At 50.5% G+C, this 27,113-nt stretch overlaps 1 protein-coding gene across 5 annotated transcripts in view; it reads right to left on the bottom strand.

Annotated features, from left to right (window-relative positions):
- PBX3 (PBX homeobox 3) overlaps positions 1–27,113 on the bottom strand; it is a 127,088-nt gene that overhangs the window by 62,998 nt on the left and 36,977 nt on the right. Inside the window, exon 2 of one of the 5 annotated variants that reach the window (XM_019495321.2) lies at positions 12,932–13,029. The exons of the other annotated variants lie outside the window; for them this stretch is intronic. Within the exon in view, the coding sequence (XP_019350866.1) occupies positions 12,932–12,938 (7 nt within the window). The 5' untranslated portion in view covers positions 12,939–13,029. The remainder of the gene's footprint in view (positions 1–12,931; positions 13,030–27,113) is intronic. 5 annotated transcript variants of the gene reach the window in all.

Genomic DNA, 27,113 nt, shown 5'->3' with positions numbered 1-27,113 from the left:
GTATTTCCTGCTGATCAAAGTTAGTCACGTGGTGGGCAGAGACCTGAGACGTCTCATCTTGGCTGGGCACGATGCCGACGGGAACAGCGCAGGCTGTCCCCGGGGGCTTCGCACCGTAGCCCCAACTCCAGGCCCTTCCCCTGTCGGCTATGCTCGCTCAGGCCTTGACATGACACTCAGCAAAAGCTCTCACTGCCAGTGGGAGCGTGGCCCGGGTCTGGAGTTCTGGGTCCGTCCGTCTACATGACGATCCTATTTGGGAAACCTGAACGCGTGCCACGACCCGGCCTCCGCTCCCCGGCCAGGCCCAGTCACAGAGCTGGCAATAAGCATTTATCCAAATCGTTATCTGAAGCTATACATAGATCAGCAGTGAGCTACAGGAAGCTTAATCCAGGAAATGACCTTTAAGAGGAAATAGCGAGTAGAAAATTTATCATGTAGAAAATGAAAGGTAAAAATAAAATCTGCATCTCTACATTTTCTCTCCTTTCAGAGGTCGGTGTCTGGTTTGCCAAGTGCATTATATACGTTTACATTCCTATAAAAGCAAGTGCTCCTCGGAGGAGCTGTTTTGGTAATTCACATTTGCATTGTGTGTAGCTATGATAAATAATAAATATGCAGCTGATAAATGGTAGCGCGCACTTGGAAGACCTATTTTTTATTGAATGGCTGACTAAATACTCATGTAAAAGTCATAACTTGATGTTTCTCCTGCCCTGGGGCTGCAATAATTTATGGCAGTAATTTATGCACGCCCCCTCTGCAAGGGGACAGCTTGATACACTAGACATGGGACGGCCCCTCCTCCGGCTGGCTCCTCCCTCCCGGACCCGCGCACCTCGTGAGCACGTCATTAACAACTGCCAAGTGACGTGACAAAGAGCAGGGTCCTGATGAATCGTGGCCCAAGCGGGAAGAGGGGGGAGAGCGGGGCTGCAGGCCTGTGCTGGGGTTGGGCTACCTCATGCCCTCAGGACAGGCGTGAGGGACAAGCCACACAGGGCCCTGCAACCCGCTGGCCATCCTGACTCCTCCACCTCTGGCCACCTTGGCTTCTAGCCCTGCCTCCGGTTCCCGGCCCGGCTTGAGCCCGGTGCCCGGTAGGCTTTGCATGAGCAGCTCTGTCAATCACGGCTCAAACGGCTGCATGCAAAGCCTGCTGGGGCATAAACGGCACAGAAGCCGTCTGCCTGAGCTGGCACGGGGAGCGCCAGCTGGGGGGAGCTCAGGTAGGGGAGATAAGCTGCTTTCGAACCGGCTGCAGAATCCGCAAGGTGGTGCCGTGCTATTTAGGCTGGGGCTACCTGCACATATGCACACACTCCCTAAGCATGCATGTGCTCCGCCGCTGTGCAAACCTCTGTTACTGGATCCAGGCAGGAGTCTGGTCTTGCTTTTTGCCTCGGAAGCAGCTCCCAAGGAGCGGCTCACTGCACTCTGTCTGCATCGTGGCATAAACACCCGTCCCTATGCTGTAAAGATGACCCAGGGGCCTGGTTCCTTGCACATCCGCCAGAGTCTGGGGTGCAGGATCCGGCTGTACATCTAGGGGCATGTACTACCTACAGGATAGAGCCCCTAGAGCAAGCATCCCAGACTGCAGTTTGCAAAGGGATCCATGCCCAGTGCCCGCCCACTTGACAGGGGACCAAGGACGTGGTTTTTAGATGCCTTTAGATCTGCAGTCACCTGAATCCTGCAACGAGGAGAGAAGCACAGTCCGAACCTCATCACCTGCTTGCTATTATAAAACTGTTTCTTCTCAATCCATCCTCAGCTAAGAATCCAGTATTGCTTAAGCAAAGGCATGCAACAAAATGGTTTGTAAAACAAAGGCCTTGAAAGCCAGGTAGTCCAGCTGGGGATGCAGACACAGTCATGTGTTCAACCTGTCTTAACCTGTCCACTAAAAATCTGCTGAGAACAAAACTACCTCCCTGCTCGCGCCGCCCAAACCTCCCAAACCCGAGCCGCCCCCTCGGGCTCCAGCTGGCAAAGGGACTGATTGGGGCAGGAATTTGCAGAAATCCATGCAAAGCGATATTCTGCCTTCGATAATTTAGGGGCAGCCATGATAAGCACTATTTGTACATGACAGTCATATGAAATAATAAACCTTGCTAGCTATAAACATTACCAAGTTCTGACACTATTGATTTATTATGTCTAACAGTGACATCAAACCGAACAACTGACAGAAACAATGTTACAGCTTTAAGAGCAGTTTGTCAACGATTAATTCTGCCAAACGGGGTTTAGTTTTATGCTGGGACTGCTTGTCTAGCAGTTGTCAATCCGAGCAAAAATTACTACTGCCACACGTCTGCTAACGCCAGCCCGAGGCACCGCTCCGCTAGCCCTCATTACCCCTATCACTGCAAATACAGATGCAAGGCCAGTCCCTATTTAATATGCATGTTAATTATGCAAATTATTAATTGGGCTGGTGCTTGAGGACTTGTGTTTATGCCCAGATTAGAGTCAATAACTGTATCACACAGCATTTTAAGCCTGACCTGTGACAGAAATAAAGCTGTGCTGAAAGCGACATTTTCTGCTATCTCCTCCGAGCTGCGGCTCCTCTCCTCGCAGGCTGCGCTCTCCGCCGACTGGCTGCGGCTCGGGGCTCCTGTGCACATGCACAAAGGATCCGTTCCTCTGACCCGCTTGCCCCGGCTAATAGTTTGTGGCCACGCGCACGGCGCGATGGGCAGTTTTCTCCAGCACGTACCGTGCAGTCAGCACTTCCAGCCTTTTCCACCTATTTTTATGGCCATTTTTCTTCCAGCAGGACGGTGGTTTTGTCCTATTTATATTACACTGTCAATAAAAAGTGTATGACACGATATTATATGTAGTAAATTTGTTTGATTTTTTTTTTAAATCAAATAGATTTAAACCTGCAAAGATAGAGGGTAAAGCTATAAGGCTTTTCCAATTAAAATTTACAGCAGACAATGTTGTAAATTTTATACAGTTGTAATGCTTGCCGCAGTTGTACTGAAATGGGAACTATTGATCAGTCTGATTTCCCAGGATACACGAGGGGGAAACAAGGCACTGCACGAGCAGAAACAAAACTTTCATTTGTAAAGCCTTCCATTATACTTTACTGCCCTCATTTGGTTCCAGACGCATCTCTCTAAGCAGGAGAATAAGGTCAGCGTCTCTTCCCCACAGAATAACACGGCGGAGCAGAGCGGGTCTCCAGCAGCCCCACGGAGACCCCCTGCCAGGGGACGTGCCGCTTCCGTCACCTGCCTGCTGGGGGGAGCACACGGCCCGGGGAGGGGGAAGGTGCGTCCAGCACCGAAGTGCACACCATCGCGGATGCAGCAGGCGGGCACGCGGGCACCGGGAAAACAGCTAATGAGCAACGGGTCCTTGTGTTTTAATGAGGGCACAATTTACAGTATCGAGCCTGGCTTCTTTGATAGAACCCGGCAAGCCGCTCGCAGGGAAGGCGACGTGCATTGTGTCGGGGTTGACGGCGGTTTTACAAAGAGGTTCGATTACAGTTTGTCCGGCGGGGTTTGGATAGGGATGGTCCTGCCTCAGGCAGGGGTTGGACTAGCTGTGACCCCAGGAGGTCCCTTCCACCCCACTGCCCTACGATCGCTATGCGCCACCGCACGGCTCGGTGCGTGTCGAACCAGCCCAGTGTTCACGTGTTTATCCCTGAGTTCGCCAGCCTCGAGGCACCGCTGGGTGCGGGGGCCACCATTTCTTGTCCGCCTCTCAGCACAAATGGCAGGGCAACAGGTGGGGAAGAGCCCCGTGGATGGGTGCAATTTCAGAACAAGACAGAACGGCAAAGAAAAGGCCTGTCCCTTCCACACTCGCATCAGGGGCTGGAATCATGGCCCTGAAACATGAAAAACTCGAGCCACCAAAGAGTCTCCTGGTAGACAGGCATCCTGCCCACACCACCCTCTCCTGCAGCAGCCCCCAGCCTCCGCCTGGCCATTAAGGGAGCACCCGCTGGGGAAATTCAGTCCTCAGGGCCTGCTCAGGCCTCAGTGTCTCAGCCTGAGCTGCCAAGGTGAGTCAATCACACTGCTCGGGGCTGTGCTGTGAGACGCCATCCACTGAGCCACGTTTATGCCACAAGAGGCCCCCGAGAGAAGCTCTTGGCTGCTTCCCACCTGCCACGGGTGAACCTGTGAGGTGGAGGTGAAAGGGCAGCGCTGGGATTTGCTGTACCCGCCCGCAGCCAGGCTCTCCGCAGCCCACCGGGCATGCCCATGCTCTGGCAGCGCCCCAGCTGCTCCGCACAGCCGATCGATAGGGAACGTCGTGGGGTGTGGGATCTCCCAGGTAAGAGGCTCAGGGGAAGATCCCAGGGAAAACCATTCCTTCCAAACACGTTGGCGTAAAGATGGAGGCAAGGTGTCAGAGAAGACATTGCTGGTGCTAAAGCAACAGCACCCCAGCGAGCCAGAAACACCCAGTCTGCAGGCAGAGGCCCCTCGACCTGTGCTCCCCCAGATCTCACCAGCTGGATGGGAAGCCTGGGACGGGGTCTGGATGGGGCAGCTCCAAAGAACGTGTCAGCGCTTGGTGCCGTGAAGCGTTTGTCCCCACTGGAGGCACCTGCTCAAGACACTGCTTTTCAGTGAGGTGTGAACCGAAGCATCGCTCTCCTCGCAGCGAAGAACTGGAGCAGTGTTGCTGGGCATCGTTAAATAGCTTTGGGGCAGGCATCAGGCACTATAAAAACCCGACTACGCACCAGACCTAGGAATACAGCTCCCCACAGCATTCAGCCTTCCGGGCTTCTCGATCTCTCAGTGCTCTCCCCAGGCAGGGCATAAACACCCTGCTCTGCTCTGCTCTGCTCTGCTGTGCTGTGCAGCCCTGCCACAAGCCTTCACCGCCAGCGGGAGGAGAACCTGGGGAGCCTGGCTTGCACCGCACAGCCTGCACCCCTGCGCCCCTCTGTCGGGGCCTGCAGTCTCCCCCGGCTCCCAAGGGCAAGGGCACCAGAGGTCTCTGCCCTGAATTTTGAACATGTCACTCTATCACCCTTCTTGCTACGCACTGCCAGGTGAGCACCGAGACGCTGTCCGTGGCCTATGCCACTCCATGCCCGGCGATAAATAACAAGGTGCAAAAATTCATTTAAAAACCACTGGTATTTAACACGATGGTGAGCGGCTCAGCCAGGATGTAAAGGCACCGCTTGCTTTTCCTGTTCGCTCCCTTCAGTTTCTATCAAGTTTCAGCACAGGAGGGAAAAAAACAAACACTCCCTGTCTTTTCTGGAGCCCCATCCATAAAGGTTTCTGATGGAAAGGCTGGCACGGCTGGAACGGCAGCACGTCACCCAGCTCTGCTACTCTGTGCTAAGACCATTTACATATGAATTATGGCCCCCTTCAGATTAAAAATACAAGGTATTCTTTAATTTACACACTTCCCCCGACTGCCTCCCTTTATTGCAGCCCAATGATTTTGCAGAGTCCTTGACAGTGATGTTCCCAGGAACGTACACAAGCTACGAGGGGCTCAGGCAACACTAGAGGATTCCTCGCCGTGAAGCTCTCTGCTTCTGCTCTACACGTTCGCCAGCAGCTTATTATTCAGCTGAAAGAGCCTCCCTCTCCCTCCCTCCAGGCACACAGTGGATCCAAAGTGCAAACATCGTGGAGGGCACGCTGAGAACCAGAAACTCGGCGCACACATGGCTCCCAGGGCAGGCGGGATAAAATGCGCTCCTTGAGACCAGCTGTATAGTGAGCTAAAAATCTCCCGTGTCACCTGCAAGGAATACCGTGGATTCAACACACAAACAATAAAACCATTGTTAAGTTAAAAGAAAAAAAGCCCAGACAATGGATGATCCCAATAATGGGAAAAGATAACAAAGACCCAGGATCCTAGCATCTGGCACTAAATGCACTTTTCTGTAAACTGAATGGCGGTTTCCAAAACTGCTCCAAGCATCATTCCTTTGCCAAGGCAGTAAACAGCTTTTATCAGCAATAATGATGGCATAATCCCAGCTAAAAAGGAAAGTAACATATGGCAGCAGCCCTACAAATACCATCCCAACAAAGTAGGGGGCATTTTTATTACAGCGTCCACTTGCAGAAAACCTGCCAGACTACTACTCTCTTTTCTCCTCTCTTTTTTTTTTTTTTTTTTTTTACAGGTTATCATCTTCGCTGTTTGAGCTGAATGTGGCATTTGGGAGTTTTAAACTAATGAGTTCATTTTTCTAGGAAAAAAAAAAGGGGAAGATTCCCAGAACTGACAGATGACAACCACCCAGCACAAACAGTCTCATGAATTGTACATATGTGCTTAACACGGGGCCGGGGAAAAATGAATGCTGCAGAGGTGGCATCGCCGTCCAAGGGCTGTGATGTAGTTGAGTGCCGAGCATTAGGGCTGTGGCTCTTTGCTAAAAATGACGTGGGAGGCAATAATCCAGGTGCAAAATAAATAGTGAAACAAAAGCTGTGCAGCATTACGTAGGAGCGTGCTGGTCCCCGGCCCCTTCTAAATCTTTACCAATTTGTTCACAATCTGTCTTCAGTCAACTTAATATTATTAGCCATTTTTGGAAAACGGCAGGCATCCTGATTTATATTTCTGGACTTCGCCTTTCAAAGAACTGATTTTCAGGGGAGGGGTCCATTTACTAACAAGGTGCAAAACATGATGCCCTGATAAAAATCCTGTGCTATGGACTAATGAGCCTTTTCTTTCCGTTGACGAGACAGTGGCGGACTCTTCTCTTCCTTTCTCCAATGATTCTCTGCAAATACTATCTCAAAATAATGAAGTGATTCTGATCTCAGTTTTAGATCTGTAATCTCATCATGCAATGATTTGAAAACATTATGATTCACTAATTAACATGCTAATTATTTTGCCCTATACATTTGCCATGATGTTGTACAATTAAACATACAGTACAAACCTTTGTTTACTCCATGCAAATGCATTTGCTGATTGGAGGCTGACTGAAAAAAAGTGAAAGAATGCCCTAATATTTTTTTGACATCTTTACCTATAAATATTTTTTCAGACTGAAAAATGTATCTAATAGCTCCACTCACTGATGTGCACTGCAGTTTACCACAGTGTCTATATTTCTGTTGTCAGTTTTACAGTATCTCCCTTCATTAAACCTATCAAGTTTTCCTTTTGATCATGCAACCAAGGCCAGAAGACAGATATCTTCCTGGAACAGAGCAGTCTGCCAAGCCTTTCACAAGACCAGCTTTAACCTCCCTATTGATTTTTTCAACACTGCAGCCATTCATTGTTTGTGACATTTGGCTGTCGGCTCTTTAACACCCTTCAACCAAATCAATTTCATATTTTTGTCAATGCCCTGCTAGAGGATGAGCAAAATAGGAAGAGACTTAGCATGATTTAGAATGTTGATTTTCTGGAACAGTTTTATCTGTAGTTTTTACAAGGCTTATAAAGTTAATTCAACGAGTTTATCTAAGCATATGTAATAACCAGGGAGAGGAGAGGCACCAGAGCTAACTTGCAAGTTCCCCAAACCTAATTCATGGAAGGCGCCGAATGATTATATCAACGTCAATGAAAACAAATAGGCAGCCACGTCCGGGCTCCGGGCTCAAAATAAAGACCAATCAGCTGGTTTTCAGCCCGGCCCAAGAGGCAGGAGACAAGGCCAGACTCTTGCTGACTAGCAGCACAAGGGCTGGCCCTCTGCCCCTGCTCAGGTGACTGCCGAGGAAGATCCTCTCGGGGACCTACTTGCCCAGCTACCGATTCCATACGTGGCTTGCGGGAGGAAAGGGTGAGGCCCAGAAGAGAGCCAGGGCAGAAGGTGTGTCCCTGCAACACTGCTCCTAGCTCAGGGTGAAGGGGCACATCCCCCCTACAGCCAAGGAAGTGACTCGTGGGCAGGGAGGCAAAGGGAAGGTGCGTGTGCTGGCAGGAGGCTGGACTCGACGCCAGCATGCCACAGAGCCCGCGGGGAGGTGTCCATGCTGGCCAGCTCCCCGGATGCTCGGTCCCCGCTGCGGTGGCAGGTCCCTTGGGAGCTGAACCAGAAAGGGACGGTGCTGAGCCTCAGTCAGGATGGGTGTTCAGGTCCCGTGCCTGGCTGTGCATGCAGAGAGCTGGGCTTCACCTTCTTCCCTTGAAAGGCCATTTCTCTCAGGAGGAGCACAGCCTCCGCACAAGGTCCTGATGGGGCATCCTGCCCTCCATCCCTGGAAGCCTCTGAGGACACTCCCTGAGCCCCAGACATCATCACGCTGAGCACTCGGGGTGCAGGGACAGGCATGTTCGCCATAAGTGGCAGTGCCATGAGTGTGAGCTCCAGCACACGTGCCCCGTAGCTCATGCCCAGCTAGGCCAGGTCTCACACGACGCGTTCGTCTGGCAGGCCAGAGCCATTAGAAACCCAGATGAATAGCCTGACAGCCCAAGCAGCTTCTCTGGAGGCACCATGAAGTAACATGTATCTAGGGCATTTCTGGAAGGGGTGTTCACGACACAACGGGCTGTGACCGCGCGTCTCCCACGGGCCTGCCTGGATGTTCTGCGTGCTGCCAGGCCAGGAAATAGCCCTGCAGAAGCAGTTACTGAGGGCAGGGCTCTGGCTCGTGCTCCTCACAAGCCTGCTGCTGTCTCTCACCCCAGGCACACGGGGAGACGGCAGCCCGGGCTCCTCCCGTCTGCAACCCATGACATGAACGTTCCCCTCCTGCCGCACACCCGAGCAGAGACTGCCCTTCCCCATCACACGCCTGTCTTCTTAGCTGCTGATAAACTGGCATCTCCTCTTTAGACCAGGCGGGTTTCAAGAGCACAAAGGACAGTGGTGGTATGTCACCGCGTTGGAGATGGAGTGAGACAGAGGGATACTGTGGCTTGCCCCACGCCAGCCCTGGCAGAGGCAGCTACAAGCTGTGGCCTAGAGGCTCGGGTGTAGGACAGAGACATGGGAGCATCTCCATCCTCATCCAGCCTCCCCCTCGGACTCGGGTCAGCAGCTCTCCCCTCTGCTAAGTGGGGACACCACTGCCCTGGGGGTACATCAGGACGGTGAGCAGCTCTGAGCACGCTGTGCATTCGGACACAAAACATTTGTGCCGCACAGGCCTGCACCTGGGCCCCGCCGGCTGCTGTTCTCAGCGTGACACTGGCTCAGGTTGTCTTGGGTCCAGTTTATTTGTGAGCCCTTGTTCTCCAAGCCTGGGCACCTGGACCCCAGGCCAGCCCTTTGCTCAGAGGCCCCATCGGTCAGTGCAGAGCGTAACACGGTTTTTAAAGGGGTAGTTCTAGTCCTGGGGCTGAGAAGAAAACCTCCCGGGTACGACCTCCGCGAGGACTGTCCAACTCGGGCCCAGGCGGCTCTGTATCAAAGGGCCCTGGTAGGAAACAAGTCTGAGAAACCAACAGTAAAAATAGTTTGAGCTCCTGCAGCTCCATCCCCGGGGGACAGGACAGAATGTGTTTAAAACACTGTGCTTAAAATAATAACACAAGAAGGTCCCCCGTCTGGTAACCCATTTTACCAGATTCCTTATTTTGAGAACAGTTTTCAAAAACTGTTTGAAACACATGATCCCCCCCTGCTCCCTGGGGACGGAGCCGGGACAGCTGAGCCCAGATTTAAAATCAAGTTCTCGGGATGCTTTCCCAGCACGATCTCACGGACACAGACAGACAGACCGGACCAGCAGCTGTTGGGGCAAAATCCTAGAACTCAAGGGCGCAGCAAGCTGCAGGCAGGGCCGGGTGGGTGAGTTCCCCTCCGCTCTGCACGTACCTCTAGCTCATGGCAGCTGCAGCCCACTCGTGCCACTTGCTTGGTGTGTTGAGGCCCCCAGACCTGCAACTGTTCCTGCCATTTCCTTCTACTTCCAGCTAAGCAGAGCCAACATATGGCATGCAGGGGCATGGAGCCACAGCCACCCATACTCAACCCATGCATCCTTCAGCCCTTGCCGAGAGAGACCCGCAACAGCTCAGCTCTTGGCCATTGCCACTGAATGCTCCAGCCCCCTCCAGGCATGGTAGCTGCCCCGTGTAATAATCCTTCCTTATGGGGTCTTTAATCAGTGCTGCTTTCCAGCAACACGACTCAAAAGTGTGTTGAATGAGGGCTGTGTCTGGCAACTCTGAACAGGCATAAAAGCCAAGCCAAGCAGCCAGCCCTGAAACTCTGAGCTCAAATCTCCAGCCTCCAGAGCCAGTCCTCAGGGCCCAGTCACAAATGGGATGGGTGGTGCGTGCACGGAGAATGCCGTCTGCTCCACGTGCTGCCCAAGTGGACTCCTCCTCTGCTAAAAACCAGCAGACACCCTGATGCTGAGATGTCCAATAGGAGCCTTCTCTCTGGAGCAATATCTTAAACAGGAACATGGAAACGGAGAGAGAGCGGGCGCCGCACCTGGGACTAGGAGGCATCGCCCGGCAGCTGGCAGCACAGAGCAATACGACGCCCAGAGAAGCTGGAGCAAGACACAAGACCACTAGCCCGGGCTCAATGCCACGCTGCAGTCACCTCCCACGTGCTAGGAACTGCCATGAGGTCTCTCGTCTCCTGGAATCCCTGCTCACCGCTCTCTGCCGGGGCGGCCGGGCAGCAGCGCTCGCTTGCTTGGCCTCTCATTCTCCTGCTTGCAAAACGCCTGGTCTCCAATTCAGAGATCTGCTCTTGCCCCATCTGACGTCTGGAACATACGTTCGAATGTATTTGAGTGTTAACGCTGCCGGGGGTGGTGTAAGAGGGCCCAGAAGTGCTCCCTCCCTGCAGCTCAGACTACTCTGTTATTCCCGCACCGTCCTTTTACAGTGAGCTTTTTCCTGCTGCGTCCCTGTGTCCTCTGTGTTTTCAGCGGCAGCGTGTTTGCTTTGATGGCGCCTTAACCCAGAAATAGTCTGCAGTTGTTTACCCACTGGTAGAGCTTCAAATATTATATTCTCACATTTTTAAATCAGTGCAGACACCTGAGACAAAAAGTGTCCCAAAAGCTGCCTACAAGAGCTACATGCTGGTCACTCTTTCTTGTCAAGGTTGATTTATTGCCTCCTTGCTGTTCAATTTCACATTTTGTCCTCATCATATCCGTGGCTCATGATCATTCTAGGCTGACCCTTGTAGGGCAGGCAGGGAATATTGATAAAACAATTATCTGTTAGCCGTTCATTTGATTTTCCATTTCAATTACGGATTGCACGAGGCAAAAGGAAAAAGATTGCATCATTGATTTTTCTACCTTACAACAGTAAAGAGTTGCTTTGATGGTTATAAAATGAATGCAACTCACCCATGCTTTTAAAGGTCATATTTTTTGTTTTAGTGCATTTTTTTAAGTCCTAATATATGCAACTGTACAGGGAAAAAGAGTGTGTCGTCAGATCGGATAACTAGAGAAAAACCTGCATGTATCAAGGAAATACAGCTGGGGGGAAAAAAGGCATGCTCTAATGTATTTACAATAAATCTGATTCTTCCCTAACAAAACTCTTCTGAATCATTTCACAGCTGAAACTGATCCGTGTAGTCAAACGCCTGCCTGCAAATGTTTCTCCTTGCATGGAGCTAAGGAGAATTTAACAAGCCATTCCTGGAAAAGTGGCCTCCTGCCTGATGACGAGCTCCATGCTCTGACTCTCGACTCTGCAGCATTATTGCACATTAAGAGTTTGTTCGGTGCGTGCAGTATGCAGAGAGCTGTTGCAAAAAGAGATGTATTATCCCTACTAAACATAACTATGTTAAAACTTCACCTATCTGAAAGGATGATAATGTGCTATTGCTAGCCAGTGATCCAGGACGGTCACACTCGCACAGAAATGGTGCTGAACCTACTACACTTCATTACGGTTCAGTGCATGGTACAGCTCCAGGGGATTTTCACATGGCCGACCTTAAGAAAAGTTCAGCCTTTGATCAAGGTTTAGTGTTCCTGGAGTTAGCGACGGTACAGGAAAGGGTTTCCATTTTCTGTGCCATAAGGTGCCGATGTTGATCTCCTTAAAGCCCTAGAGTTTTCTTCCAAGACTGGATTACGCTCAGCAATTAAGGTAATGAACTAGCTGAGGTAACAAAGCATAATGATCTCTTTTGTCCTTTGAATTCTTATGAACTCCGCTCATTCACAATAGTCTGGAATGCAAAGCTTTCTCAAACACTGCGCGGCTTAAAACTATGTAAAAATGATTACTTCCATTATGCCTTCATGGTTTGACATTTTTAATTTAAACACCTGTAATATTTAAGCATACTTTTCAGAACCCAAATACCCACTCTCCAAGAATGCACGCTCACATTCTGGTAATATTTTGACATCTTATGAGTATTATTTTAATGCCTGAAAAGATAATGTGACGAATCCATTACAAATATATCAAAATATGTGTATGTGGGGCTGTTTCCTGCTTTCAGTTCCAAAACAGTGGATTTTTTTTTTTAAATGAGGCACAAGCATCCGAGAGAGCAGCAATATTGTCATTGTCACAAGGCAGCGTGTTGTGTTAATAATGGGAGCAGCCTAAGCACATTGTCTCTCCACGACATGTGCAGGCAAATGCAACAGAACTTTTCCTTCAAAGCGAGTGCCTTTGTGCTGTATTAAACGTCGCCTTCCAAGCTGCAATCCATTCCCAGGGCCAGGTATTTTTTTATGTAGCTATTTCACGTTTTAAAAGGGTTTACTTAAGGTTTTATTTATTTATTTAGCAACATCTGGCTACTATTTTTACATTTTTTTCAAATCTTTTGCATGATATAAACCTTCTGCACTGCAGAATCCGCTGCACTCTGATCTTTCATCTTAACACATTTCCAGCCCCAAATTTCACTTCAATCTCACCTCATCTCTCCATACTACATTAACCCCTGGCAATTGCCTTCCAAATGACCCCATTAAGCTGTAATTGCCTCAGCAGGCCTGCACTTTCGCTTGTAATTCTGTACCTCTCATCTCCCAGACGTTCTCTCAGCATCATTTCGTGTTCTGGCTCCCTTCACTGAGCTCAGCTGATGACCTCGCTGCACCATGGCCGAAATGACTACTAAAAGCATAACAGAGACGGAATTCCATTACTTATTTTTAAAAGTTCTCTGGTGCCCTAATGTAATATTCTTTGGGGACTGTTGTCAAGGATACCGAGCACCAGCCATTAAAACCTTTTGTTTCCCAAGGCATTCCGTCTTTTATTAATAAATAAAGATAAAGAGAAGCTCATCCACCCTCCAGAAAGTCAGCGTGCGCGTGCTGGGGTCTGCTACGACTTCCATTCCTATTCCTCCCCCTACGTGTAGGGAACGGGCTGAGCCACAGTTAGGCGCGGGGAAATCCAGGCTGGAAACGGCCGTGTGCTCTATACGGTAAAACTACCACTACACCCAAAGAAACTCAAGCCACTCTGCAGAGGATTTTGCAAGAGCAGCTCCACACAGTAAGTCTCCTGCCTCTGACACATGCTCCGTTTCCCCTCTGTGAGGAAAATTAGGACTGAGATCTGAGTAGCTGTATGCATGGACACAGAACAGACCCCGGGTGAAAAACTAAAGCTATCATAGCCCACTGCCAGAGTGAACAGTCTATCAAGGATAATGGGAATCCCCAGTGGGGATGAGCAAACCAGCATGGAAAATGCTAGCTACTTCTCTAACTGGGCTTGTGGCTCCGGCATGTTGAGCAGGAATCTCCTCTGCTCACAGCCGTTGCGAGATGGTCAGGAGACATATATTTTAGATTGAAAATTAATTGGTACTGGATCCAAGCAAGCCTTTGTAGTAAGCAGTAACCTTTTCATTTTATGGTCATGACACTGAAATATTAAGAGCCCTCTTCTCCCATAAACTATATAAACAGAGGCGCTCTGAAAAATGGAGGCAGCTTTTTTCCGTGGCAGAGAAGGAGTTCTACTCTTAATTCATAATAAACCGCGGTGCAGCGGCAGGGAAGGGAGACGGATTCGGAGCAGGGAGCCATCGGCGTTGGTGGGAACGCTCCTTTGTTCTAACACGCTTGTGACGGGTGGGCCTGCGAGGCAGGCCAGCGCCAAACAGCGTGTGGGACGCCGCAGCCCAAATCCTGTCGGCTCCCTTGTCCATCCCCAGGGCACCCAAACGCCAGGGCAGCCTGGCTGCACCCGTCCTGCTTGCTGATGTTTCAGGGAGATAAGACAGGGATCAGCAAGGGGAGCCCAGGCCCTAACACACCTTCATGGACCATGGCAAGAGTCTCTGTTTCCCAGACAGGGCTTGAAAGCCCAGCCCTGCTTTGGGGAGTGACTAATAACCCAGCACTCCACGCATGTTATCCCACAAATCGGCACACTTTACAGCTGCTACAAACGCCGCTTGGGATCTGAGCATTGAGCTGGCTCCTCTGACCTTCCCATTGTCAGTGAGAGGCGCGATTCTGCCATGGGAACTCGACGTGAATCTAACTCCCTGGCGGGGACGCCTCTGCGGAGCTTGGCATGCCCAGCCAGCACATCTGACTGCTTACTCCTGCTGAGTAAGGAGGTGCAGGGTGACAGCGACCGCCACTGCACATGCACGTGCACTCGGAGATGTCACACAGAAAGGAACTCAGAATAATACCAAGCACATGCAAAGGTTGCAAGTCTGGAACAGCGGCTGAAATTCCTCTTCCCAGGCCTTGTCGGGCACCAGGGTGGCAAGGATCTTTCTAAGCAGCTGAAACAGCAGCTGGGTTTTTATACCACACGTTTCCCAGCCACAAGTGAGCCAGAATATTAACTACAGAGTAGGACAGTTTAGGGTCCCAGCTAAGAGTCCTGAGAAGGCGCCACGTTCCTCCTTACTGCAGGATGGGGAAGGGCTGGATCTAAGGAAAGAGAGCTTCTGCATGCTGTGAGCCTCTGCACTGACGCCACCAACTTGCACGTGGCTTGCAGGGAAACGGGGTGCCCTGGCTGGGGTTCCTGGCAGCAAGTGATGGAGTGCAGCAGGGCGAGACAGACCAATGCCGGAGAACCAGTGTGGACGGACGGGTCTTTACAGGCTGCCCCCGGCTCAGACACCACACCCCCTCTGACACGAGACAGTCACAGGACCCCTTCGCAGGGCGGGCAGGAATCTGACTGGCTCGCGGTTCTGAGATGCCAGGAGAAAAGCGTTTTCCAAACATGACATAAACCCAAGTCGTGGAGTGTTGCTGCTGGTGTGGCGCCAGGGCTTGCTCCTCTCCTCTCCCCTGGCTGCATCTGAGCTGAATATTACAGCAAATAGCACAGCTCTATCTGTATTTATTCTACGCACTAGGCAGGAAATTTCCATTTCATGCATCGCTCACACTTTGCAGCGATTCCGCGGAGTCAGTGCTTACACTTAACATAAAACCAAGAGGAACTCTAATTGGTTTGTTGTTGCCATTGTTTGAAAATTCAGTTTAGGCTCATTGGGTGCCGATTTTGTTTGCTTTTCAGCGAAGCTTGCGGGAGCGCAGTGAACAGCAGCCGCGGAGCTGGAAACGGCTGTGCCAGGAGTCTGGTGGGGGCATTGAAAAAATGCCATCTCGTGTCATTGAGTCACTTTGTGCAGCAGGGACACGGCCACGACAACAACCGCTGGACCCCACCACACCTAGCGGTTCCCTTCTCCAAGGTCCCACTGCATCTGCCGTCTGTCTCTGCTTCGGGGCAGAGATCATCTCTATTTTGTGTCTTCCCCCGTGCTAGGCTATAACACCACACTGGAATTCGCTCCCACCGCAGCCAGGGGCCGAGAGTCGCATGTAGATGTTTTGCTGGGGGATACGCACATGGATCTCGGCAGGTCTGCGTTACTGGCTTAACCACGACTGAAATGCTGCACGGGCCTTGCGTGGCCTCTGCAGGGACTGGAGGGCTTCCTCTCTCTCTCAACGACATCCTGAGCCCCAGACATGGACACAGGTGACTCACAGATAGCCAAAGCCATTGGCCTCAGGAAAGCCACAAAGATGTGAACAAATGGGAATCGCCAAAGGCAAAGTAGCTCCTTGCCCTGGGCTTTGCAGGATGTCTAGTGCACCACCCAGACTTCTAGCTCACGAAGTGAACCCCAGTTAGCGAGAGGTGCCCATCACACCAGGACCTTGAGGACAACTGCATGGTGTCAGCGCTAGAGCAGAGGCAAGCAAGGACAAATAAGTCACACCCCAGGTCCCCTCTGCTCTCCCTAGGGAGAAGAACTGAGCCTGGGAACTCCCTGGCCCTGGTATTTCTTGGCTCCCTGGGGGGATCAGGATGAAACCTCTGCCCTCGCAGAACCAGGGAGGCCATGGAGCAGCAGGGAACCCGCCACCACGTCCGGTGGAAGAGGGGAAGGAAGCACCGGTCGTGTGACTGGATTCTGAATGGGCATTTTTGGAGTACCCAAGATGACTGGCATGCCATAGAGAAGCCAATGTGAATGGCAGCACATGAAACGCTACTCAAAATCACTGAAGTTTGACTTCATCATTTGTTTTTTTTACCCTTTAAATCTATGTACCCACAACTGCCACTGCATGAAATGGTGGCTGGACAAATCAAGCTTAAAGCAGATAGGCCATCTGCACGAGCCCACAAGAACACGGCTGATCTGATCCGCACAGCACTGCTGCCAGTAAAGCAGGCCTTGAAAAGAAAAACAAAGGAGTTCCCAAAGCTTTAGGAGGAAATCTTCAACTTGGGAGAATTTTCTATTTATTCCGCAGACTTCCCCATCTGTGAAAATATTTCTGTGGGACATTTGAAGTGCCAGCTGCAGAAATGGGCTGCGATCATGCATTGCACATCTCCACTGTTCTGTGACTTTCCCATTTAAATAGGACAGCCACAGGACAGTTCCAGTGTGCACCGGGGGAACTGGGGAACAGTCCCACAGCTGGTATTTGTACTTAGGGGGAGATGTTAGGAATGACAGCTTGATGGGGCAAAAGACCCAGGCCTCAGACAGTGTCTCTGGGCCCGAAACTTCTCCCAGTTGCCTTGCTTGTGCTGCCATCTATCTGATGTCTGTACGACTTGCTAGATACCCCAGCTTCCCTGCTGTGTTTGGCCTCAAGAGTCACTGGGATAACCGCAAAAAGGAGAGTGTGCTGGTAACACCCTTGATTTAAGTGCCAAGGAGACGATTGCTTTGACCCACAGATGATGGAACAGGATCCACAAGAGCAAAGTGCAGCAGGCATATGAGCAGGGTGTGGGTGCCTGTCTGCGCACACTCACACACGTGTCCCTCTCACGGCCACCATGTCTCCTTCCACAGCTTCCAAGCCAGACACACACAACGACCCAACCTCTGGACATACAACTGCACGTGGAGCCCCAAATACTACCAGCAGCTGTCTCAAAAGCTGCAAGTATCTGGCACAATTTCTGACTGCTAAGGAGAGTCTGGGTTGAGGGCTCTGAGGTCTTCCAGCCGCCAACTGCATGGGCAGCACTGTCTGGAGAGAGTGATCTGAAGAGCATGCTTCTGAAGAAGGGTCCCCAGGGTCAGGAAGGAAACATTCATTGTCCTGAGAAATTAAACGCTGGCTGTGTCCACTTGCGGGACAGTGTTGCCGGCTTTCACAGTAGACCGGGCAAGGCCAGGACAAAGCTCAGTACAGACCAGACACATGCGTCTTTAGGGACTCAGTCAAATGCAGCAAATGCTGAGACAAAATCTCACCTTTCACGTTGAGTCCCATTGCAGCTGGACCCCGGCATAGACAGGGAAGCAACAGCACCCGCCGGGGAAGAGGCACACGTAACCAGACAGCAGCACCGTGCTACACCTTGGTACAGAAAGGAACCACGGACAACCCCAGCCCTCAGCACTAGACAAACCCTAATCATTGGCCTCAGCGGCATGTACAGAGTCAGACCTCGTGCACAGCTGGGCAGTCCAGATGCCAGGGGTGCCATGGGACAGATACTCAGTGTTCAATTCACCTGCACTGAAAGTGAGGTGGGGCGAGCCCCATGGTAGAGGGGGCGCTGGCAAGGAGGATGTGACCTTGCCCTTCTCATGTGGACCTCCTGACTGCATCACTGCAATGCAGTGCTATGGGGTCTGGAGCCCCCAACGCTCCAGAGGCTGGGTAGACAGGCCTGGCAGCTGGGCCGGGGACACGGTAGATCTACATATGGCAAGCTTAGTGCAAGTGTCCTCTGTAAGCAGCCCTCATATCCAGACCTTGTCTCCCTAACAGCTCACCCAACCCATTCAAGGCTGGCTGCAAAGTCCCCTGGCCCAGGCTGGTGGCACTTTCTGAGACAAGCTATTTTGCTGGCACTCCCGTAGCTCAGGGATGGTGGTGCTGGCTTTGCAGCAAATGCACATGCAGGAAGATTTTACATTGGAAAAATAAATACAGCACGTTACACCCCTGGTGAATCCCCAGTCTAGAGAGAGACCTTCTAAACCAGTTAGTTTGTATTAGAAAGGACACGTGCGATGACCGCGGTGTTGCGGGGTCAGTTCTTTGCCTTAATGCTGTTCCTCAGAAACAGAGCTTTTAAATGCAAACCCATCTGTGCAAACTCCCAGTCATTTTTCTCTTGTGTTCTTGGGTTTTCATTGCTGATAGATGTGAGCGGTGTTAATTTCAGTGCAGTGACAAATACAGCATCGCTTTGCAATATGACCCTGTTAGATAAGCTCCCTTGGTCCCAGGCGGACCCATCCCTCTCCTGCAAACTTGCCTCAGTTACAGACGAGTCCTACAATGCAAATGTCTCCTAAAAGAGAAATACTGAACGACAATGCAAATGCCTCCTAAAAGAGAAATGCTGAATGACGAGATGGAAGAAGGAATAGGACTGAAAAAATAGAAAAGCCTCCCGAGCAGTCTGGCCCCGGCACCCGGAGAGCAGTGCTCAGCGCTGCAAACAGACCGCGAGGACCAAGAGCACCGGAAGGCCCGGATGATAAACATTTCATCTGAAACAAAATATTCTTTTTGTAGCTAAAACGATACAAAGCAGAAGCTGACGATAAATTTTTCCTTTCAGTTTTAATCAGGCTTCCTGTTGTAAAAGCGCAGCAGACAGTGACGCGAGACACTGCCTCCCAACTTCGCTTCACCTTTGCAGTTCCACCAGGGACACCATGTCAAGATTGTTCAGCTTTTTTGATGAGTGCTGCGTGGGTAACTAATGTGTAAATGCAGATATGTATAGAAAGCAGTTTTGACAGTGATGTATTGCAACTGGTTCCAGATGTCGGCAAGGGATGCTTGGCCAGGCACCTGGGGCTTGCCTGCCACAGAGCAGCACCAGCACCAAGCCCATCTACAAATAGATCACAAGGCTTTAACTCCCCAATTATAATCTTATTAAACAACCATCACTCGAGCTTCTGCTTCTCCTCGTCCAGGATGACTACAAAATATCTCTGTGTTGTTGCTCACATTTTAATTTTAATTAAGGGGAGATAAGCCGCAATGTGAAGCTTAGCATTAAGCCCAGCAGTTTGGCTGTCAACAGAAGACTTAAAAGCAAGCTGTTGAATCAGTCAAAATTAACCTGATATTAATGTTTAACTTAATATATCCTGGTATTTACATGTGTGCATGGGTATGCGTGTGTATATTATACACATGTACGTGTGTGTACTTACATATCAATATGCACACACACAGAGGAACAGTATTAATCATGATTGCCCAGGCTGAATGTTTCATGATATTCCCCCTCGTTACTAAAGCACACGTTGCGATTCTCAGCAAACGGCAGGTTCCCTAGGACGACCACTCGCAGGTAGTGGATTTCAGAACAACCTGCTGTTTTAAATGAGAAGCTGGGAGCTCTGTCCTAACCGGCTGCACAATCCACTGGAAATGCATCTGCTACAAAAGCACCTTGCCAAGCTGCAGGTTGTATCAGCTGCATCTAGCCCTGAGCTGCGTGCAGCAACCGGTCTCCCCTATTACACACAAAGAGACAGGCCCAATCCTGCCTGGTGTGAGCTCCAGCTCCCACTCAGCACCTCCCAGGCCGGGGATCTGTATTTGCTTCCAAGAGATGCTCACAAAAGGGGAGGGGAGAGAGGAGTTAAAAACAAAATCTTGTATAAAAAAAAAAAAATCTGAAGCTTAATTAGCTTGATAACCATCATACTCTGTGCCCAATTAATGCTAATGAGCTGCAGGAAGCTACAACCAAAGGAATAACTGAGTGGAGTGCACAATATATTCCAAAGGACAGCATTTAACCTAGAAAACTGATAAAGTTGCACTTCTTACAGGGGAAGTGTTTGTAGCTCAGCTCCAACATCAGCGTTTGGTCTAAAGGGAATTTTTTCAAACAACCTGTCTGTCTCCCTCCTCTTTCAATACAAAACTCCCAGCTCCAATCAAAACAGCTCTCAAGGGATCACCCAGCAGCTACACTCACTCCATGTGGTTTTGATATCAGGCATTCTCTCATTGATCAAGATAGTTGCAGAAAGCAAGCTTGCTGCTTATCCTAGAACAAAGAGGGAGACCTGTGCTACTGATTTCCTCTATCACATCAAAGGGTTCAGGACACTTCATAAAAGAGCAAGCAGAAATGAGGGGCGGGATCTAGAATTATGCAGCAAGTCTGCTTTTCCGCAACGTCACTGCACGCTCCCTGCTACGTGCCCCCCGAGCCCCTCCACATCCCACCACCCCTGCATTGTGTTTGAAGCCCCCCGATCGATAACCTCTTATTATGAGTAAACTGTTTAACTATAGCCTAATCTGGTGTGCATGGCCTAACGTCACTTGATATATTGATTGGGGGGGAAAAGACAGACTGGCCAGACTCTGCTACTTTTCCAGTTGGATCATCAAATTTATTTCTAACCTGCATTTAAATGATCAACCTGTAAAATTTTATTACTAGCACAGAATACACTAATGAATGGTGCCAGATAGCACAAGAGCTGTAAACTATTACTTCCTTTCTGCTTATAGGGCTCCTGTTATGACAAATCTTTATTAGCCATTTGTGGCATGTACTTCACACTGGGTAACATAAACCACTCAGTAGGCTTTTTCCCCCATCGCGTACAACTGGAAGACTTGAGCCCCTCGTCTCACGATCTCGTCCTTGCTACAAATCAGTGTAGGTGTTTGGGGCGCTCTGATTTACCAAGGACTCAACCATAAAGCGCTCGGTGCTTTGGGACTGCGGATGGCAGCCCAGGGAGCTCTCATTGCATGAGGCAAGAACCAGCTGAATGGCAGACTCTCCGCGTGCTGGCCCAAGGAAGGGACTGAAATGCCTCCCTGGGAGGCGGACACATCGGGGGAAAAGCACTATTAATGGGAGCCTGGATCGGGGCAGGCCAAGAGGTGTGCCGTGTTCCTTGGTCAATAGGCAGCTACAACTGTAATGCCTTCCCATCCCGGAGGACAGCTGGACTACGGTGACTGCCTGCTGGCAGGCCTCGGTTTTCATCAGTGTGCCAAGGGTTGGGACTGAGATTACCCCTGTCTGCGCTGGCCTGCTCTGCTCGACGCACAGCCTGACCAGGACTCTCTGCCACAGAAAGATCCTGCTTCCCTGAGAGCGCTGCTAAGGTCCGCACCAGCCCGTTTATCGAACCCCAGCACACGGAAGCTCAGCACCCAGAGATGCCACTTCCGTCCCAGCGGTGCCTCTGTACGTACTGGGCCAAATGGCCCAGACGATCTCCCTACAGCGGGCCCACCGCTCCCACATGAAGAGCTGCCCCCTGTAAGGACATGCTGTCCATATGAATCAGAGCCCAGTACCCAGTGCCAGCACACAGTCCTGTTAGGAGTCACCAGAACAAGGACCAACCGGCCAGAGTGACCCCCTTTCTCCTCTGTGCCCTGGGAGCCCCCGGTCTCACCCCCTGGGTGCAGAGCTGCCTGTGCTGGTAGGGTTCAGGCAACATTTATCAGGGCACGGTGGTAGATTTTGCTCTGTCTTTGCAGCCTGTTTTCTGCCTTTGAACTGACAAACTGGTCAGAAGTTCTCTTTGGCAGACCCCAGGCTGACTTGGGCAGCTAAAACCAAACCGGAATATTGGGCAAGCAATTAAGGCGGTTGGGTAATTGCAAGGAATGTTAATTCTTCCCTCCTTTGTAGTTCTGAACAATGGGTGGTTTACAACCACGACATCCCCATTCTGCGTGGAACATGACATGTGGGCGAGTGAGTCAAACAGCACAGGGCGCCCACACAGCCCAGCAGGTGCCTACACATGTGACAAAGCACCGAGTCTGAGGGAAAATCCCCGCTCTTCCAAGCACACTGCGCTGCTTTGTGCCTTTCATTGCTTTTGAAAGAGGAGGAGGAGGAGGAGACACACCAGGGGGACTACAGGAATTTTTTTTTTGAGAACCGAGACCCTGACCCAAAACCCACGTGCTTTCCACTGACTTCCTGAGGCTGCGGATCTAGCTTAGGATTCCTCCCAACACCATCGTACAGGGTACACCAAGGCCTCTCATGTTAAAAGAGGCAGCCTGTGCTCCATCCAGATGTGCGTGCTTGTACACTGGGCAAGTTTGCTGAGTCCACAACTGGAGGAAACAGGAGTGCTGGACAAATGAATGTTCCTAGCATGTTGACAGCTAAAGCATCTGGTCTTAGCAGATACGACCCACTGTGCCTCACTGCACTGACCAGCGACACTGGGCGGCACCAAGAGGCTGCCCCCAAGTGCCAGGCGGGCGCCCTTTGGAGATGCTGACATTAAAATGCGGTGAGGGAATAGTGCTCGTACACCACTCTCCCTCCTGGCAGCCTGACAGGCTCGCGGGGCCCTCATGCGAGGTTCCAAATGTATCCGAGTCCAAGAAAGACATTAAACTAGTGCAAAGTTGGGCCACAAACAGGCAGAAGTCAGAAAGACATTTCGAGGCTAAGTTGGGAAGTCTTTCTTCATGCAGAGAATCCTAAATGTGGAATGGCCTAGCAGGCAAGTTCAGCCAGGCAGAAACATTGAGATCATTCAAGAAACAATTAGATAGCATCATGTGGGGAACAGAGTACTTAAAAGGGAATGCACCCTGATGCTCCAATGGGCTTTTACTCAATTTAACAACCTCTCTTACAGCTTCACATACTTTGGCAGCCTCTCTTCCAGGGCTGGGCAGTGAGTTGTGAAGAACTTTCTCCATTACAAATATTTTAGAAAACAATTCCCCAGCCTGTGCCAAAATGGGGCCCTGGAAAGCCTCCGATTGTACAAGCAAGCAGCGCGCAGAAGTCTACGTGTCTTTCCCTAGCAGCTGAGCTCCCGCCGTCCTGCAGCCTGGGGTGTTCATCCATTTCCCACGTCATCAACCCCCGATCCTCGGGGTTCATAACGGAGAAGCAAGCGGGACGATAACCAGAGCGTGGCTGGAACACCCCCCCACAGCTCCCCCCGTGGCGATACACTGATTGAAAGAGCTAGCTTAGCTGGCACTACAGGGTTGCGGCAACATGTTGTGCTGCCATGTAGGAGACTGGGATTAGAGACCAACCGCAGAACTCCCAATCTCACAGGCCAGTGGAGAGGAGGCGCATTCACAGGGAGGACACACTGAGTCTCTGTCGGAGCTACCAAATGTACCCGTCGCAACAACCCCGTCCTCCTCTCACAGCCAGGCCCTTCACAGCAGTGACTCCAGTACCAGTGGGCACTGGCTACTGCCCAAAGCAGGGCCCTGGGCTGGATGCAGCCATGACGGGGAGAGCCCAAGTTCCTCCGCACAGAAACCAAGACCTAAATCCTACCAATACCCACACCCAGGTGGAGCTGTGAACTAACCCATGCTTCGTGATTTGTATGGGAGCATCTGCAGGTGAAAACACCAAGTAGAGAAGGAATCACTGGAGATGCGCTGGCCTTTCCCAGAAAAGTCCTGCTAGCAGGCACCGAGGAAGGGCAAGGAAACCTGTTTATCACAAATATGCTCCCAGAGAAAAAATAATCACAAATTGCATTTGAGGACACAGGCATTAAGAATATGCTGTTTAAAATGTGCTCTTTATCTCGGCGACAGCATGAGTGTATACCATGTGATGGAGCAGTTGCTATGGTAATGCTTTTTATTGAATAGCAGACTAAACAAGTTCATAAAACCCATTTACTGAATAGCATGTACAAGGGCATGAAACCCACGTAACGCGCCAGCACGGGTGCAACTGCTGCTCGCAGCCAGACACGTCGCCAGCCCTCGGTAAAGAAGAAAACGCAGCATTTGTTGTTTTTGGCGCGGTAACATACACTCGGTTCCCACGCGTGAGCTGCTGGATTTTGTACCAGACCCTGCAGCGGGGCATCTGCTGCCCCGCACGTGGCATCTGCCTGAGGGAGGCTAGCGCTAGGCGGAGGAGAGGCTGAGGTCTGGGAGATTCAAAGCTTCTGGCCTTGTCTGTGTTAAACTGGGCATCAGCCATCACACTCACCTCCCTGGCACCGGTGGGTCTGTGTTTGCGTACTCTCCCATGCCACAGTTCCCAGGGGCTTTAAAGAGCGACTGTGGGGCAAGGGGCCAGTCAGCCCCGTCCTGTGGTGGTCTGGAGCCGGGGAAGACCGCGGCGGAGCAGAGGCCGACGCTGGCAGAGAGAAGGGAGTCCCAAGCAACAGTTCGTGCTTATGGGGCAAACCGAGGCCACAGGGGTTTTGTAAGTGAGGGGTAGGGGAGGCGTTCCCCCTTCTCTCAGCTCATGGGGACAGGCAGGTCAGCGGGGAAAGGACTCCTGTCTCTCAGTCCGGCCCAGCTCAACCCACAGAGCCGCCATCTAGGAGGTGCCTGGCCTGAAATAGGCGGAGGGCTGTGGGGCTCCTATGCCCACCAGACAGCTCCAGAAGTGGGGCAGTGGGGCAGCTGAGCAAAGGACAGAGGCTGAAAGAGCTTGTCTTTGGAGAGGACCTGAGGGGGCACTCAGGGCATGCGGCCTGCAGGGCGCCTCTGGGGCATACGGGAGCCCAAGGAGACGGCACATGGCCACGCCTGGACACAGACCCGCTGAGCCATCACACACACCTGTGTGAAGTGATGGAGAGGGAATCTCTCAGAGGGACGGTGGACGGGCAGGATGGGAAAGGGGTGGCCCCACACAGGGGTGAGATGAGCAAGGGCTGCACTGCTGGAGCCCTGGTCAGGGCCTTTCCAGGCGCCATGGTACAGAAGCAAGCCTTGCAATGAGAGGGGTGTGCCCTGCAGAGCTGAGGCTGAGAAAATGAGGCAGTGGACTAGGAATCCCCTGGGCTCGGCTCACGCAGCCCTGAATCCGGCTGACAAAGTTTCCCTTCTTTGTTAGCAGGTTGACACGGAGGCAGCGGGCGGACTGTCAGCGTCCGCAGAGACAGCAGGGCTCTCTGAGCAGCCATGCGACAGCACAGTAACTCGCTGCAAAGTTCACCTGCTGCTACAGAACGGGAACTGGTGCCACGGCTAGCAAAGAGCAGGGCACCCAGCAGGAGACGGAGACAGACCAACAAGAGAAGGAGCTATAGCAAGCAACTTCCCACAAACAGGCTTTTCGCTTAATTGTCAGATTCGAGGGATTTTATACAGCAGGAAGAGGCTCCTCTCAACTACAGGGATGCCTGCAAACAGAGAGACTCGGAGCTGGAAGGAACAGCAGCGCAGGCCACTATGGCAGGGGAGAGCTCCCTCCTGCCCACCGCCCACCTCCGATACCAGGCGGACAACCGCACGGACCATCTTCCGACAGCGTCAGACCGCCTCTGTCCAAAGCCCGGCGCTTCTGCTGCGAGCCAGCCCTCAATTCGCTCTGCCGCAGTCCCTGCGACTCCGGAGAAGGGTGCAAGGGACCAAAACTAAGTTTGCATTCTGCAGCCATTTATAAAACCTGTTTGCAAATATTACATTCTTATTTTACTTATTTAGGGAAAATTACACAATTCTTCATAGCACAGTTTAAAAATAACTCCACTATTAATGCAGGCCCCTTATTTAATCACTGGCTAATTTACTCCTGACAGAAAGTAAATTCCACTATTTTCTGTGAGGCTTTATGAAATTGCCATCATTTTTAATTAATTCTTAATTAAAATATATTACACCACAGCTTCTACCCATCTCTCTTGATATTCTAACATAATCAATTCAAGACCATTTACATATCATTAATTAAAAGCCTTCCTCTCTCATCCTTAAAATCATAATGAGGCTCTATTTCTCATTAGCAGCCTTTAAGGGATAAAATAACAATACAGACAAGAATGAATGGTAATTCCAAAAACCTCTTTTCTACTTTTAAAGCTTTTCAGAGTGGACAGGAACATTTTGTAAAGTTCTTCACTTTGGCTGTTTCTGAATATCTTGCAAATTTTTTGATCTGACATCACATCAGACCCATAGACTCCACAAACAACAGCCATAGTAAAGTAACACATGGTCCTTCTTTTTTTTTTAAACGTAACTCTCCTAATAAGACACCTAACGAACTGGACAGGAAACAGGAACAAGACTATGGGAAACTGAACCGATTTCTCTCTCGGCTCAAGAACACTTCCCACCTGCTTGCAAGGAAGCCCAGGTGTCACTGGGCACTCAGATCAGAATACCGACAGGGCTTTGCTTTGGGAACGGGCCACAACGGGCATCTAAAACTTTAAATGTTGTGAAACATTGTTGTAGCCAGGAAGCCAAAAGCCACCAGCAAGACAGATTTTTTTTGCTTGTTTGTTTTTGACAGAAGCCATAATGACTCCCCAAATCGTTTTCAATTGCTGCACACACAAGTGTTTCAAACCTCAAGACTTTAAATATGCATAAGGGAAAATGATAGATAGAAAGTCACATTTAGATGCATTGTTGTTTTCTAGTTCCTGCCAGTGTCAGGATGAAATATACCACGTTCCCGTTTGTAAGGAAGGGCTGAAACAGGGAAGATAGTGTTAAGTTCCAATAATTAAACTCCAGAGTCAAGATATGTTTTACGCATTCGTAAATGAGCTGTGATATATGCTGCTACTGTAAAGAATTACCATTTATTGGTAATGAAAGGTAAAAATTAACCACCTATTCAATGATATTTTTCCCTTCCAGAAGTTTAAAACTGCATATGTTTCAGGGATGATTTATTGTAACTCATGACTTTTAACCTACTATTTTCAATATTTTGGCTGCGAGTTAGGAAATTAATACAACCTCCACTATGATTATTTTTATGATTAGTGTAAAATAAAATTTCATGGTATA

The sequence above is a fragment of the Alligator mississippiensis genome, chromosome 12 (assembly GCF_030867095.1).
Source record: "Alligator mississippiensis isolate rAllMis1 chromosome 12, rAllMis1, whole genome shotgun sequence".
Lineage (NCBI taxonomy): Eukaryota > Metazoa > Chordata > Crocodylia > Alligatoridae > Alligator > Alligator mississippiensis.
The sequence above is the reverse complement of the archived record's forward strand: the minus strand, read 5'-3'. Positions and strand labels throughout refer to the sequence as shown.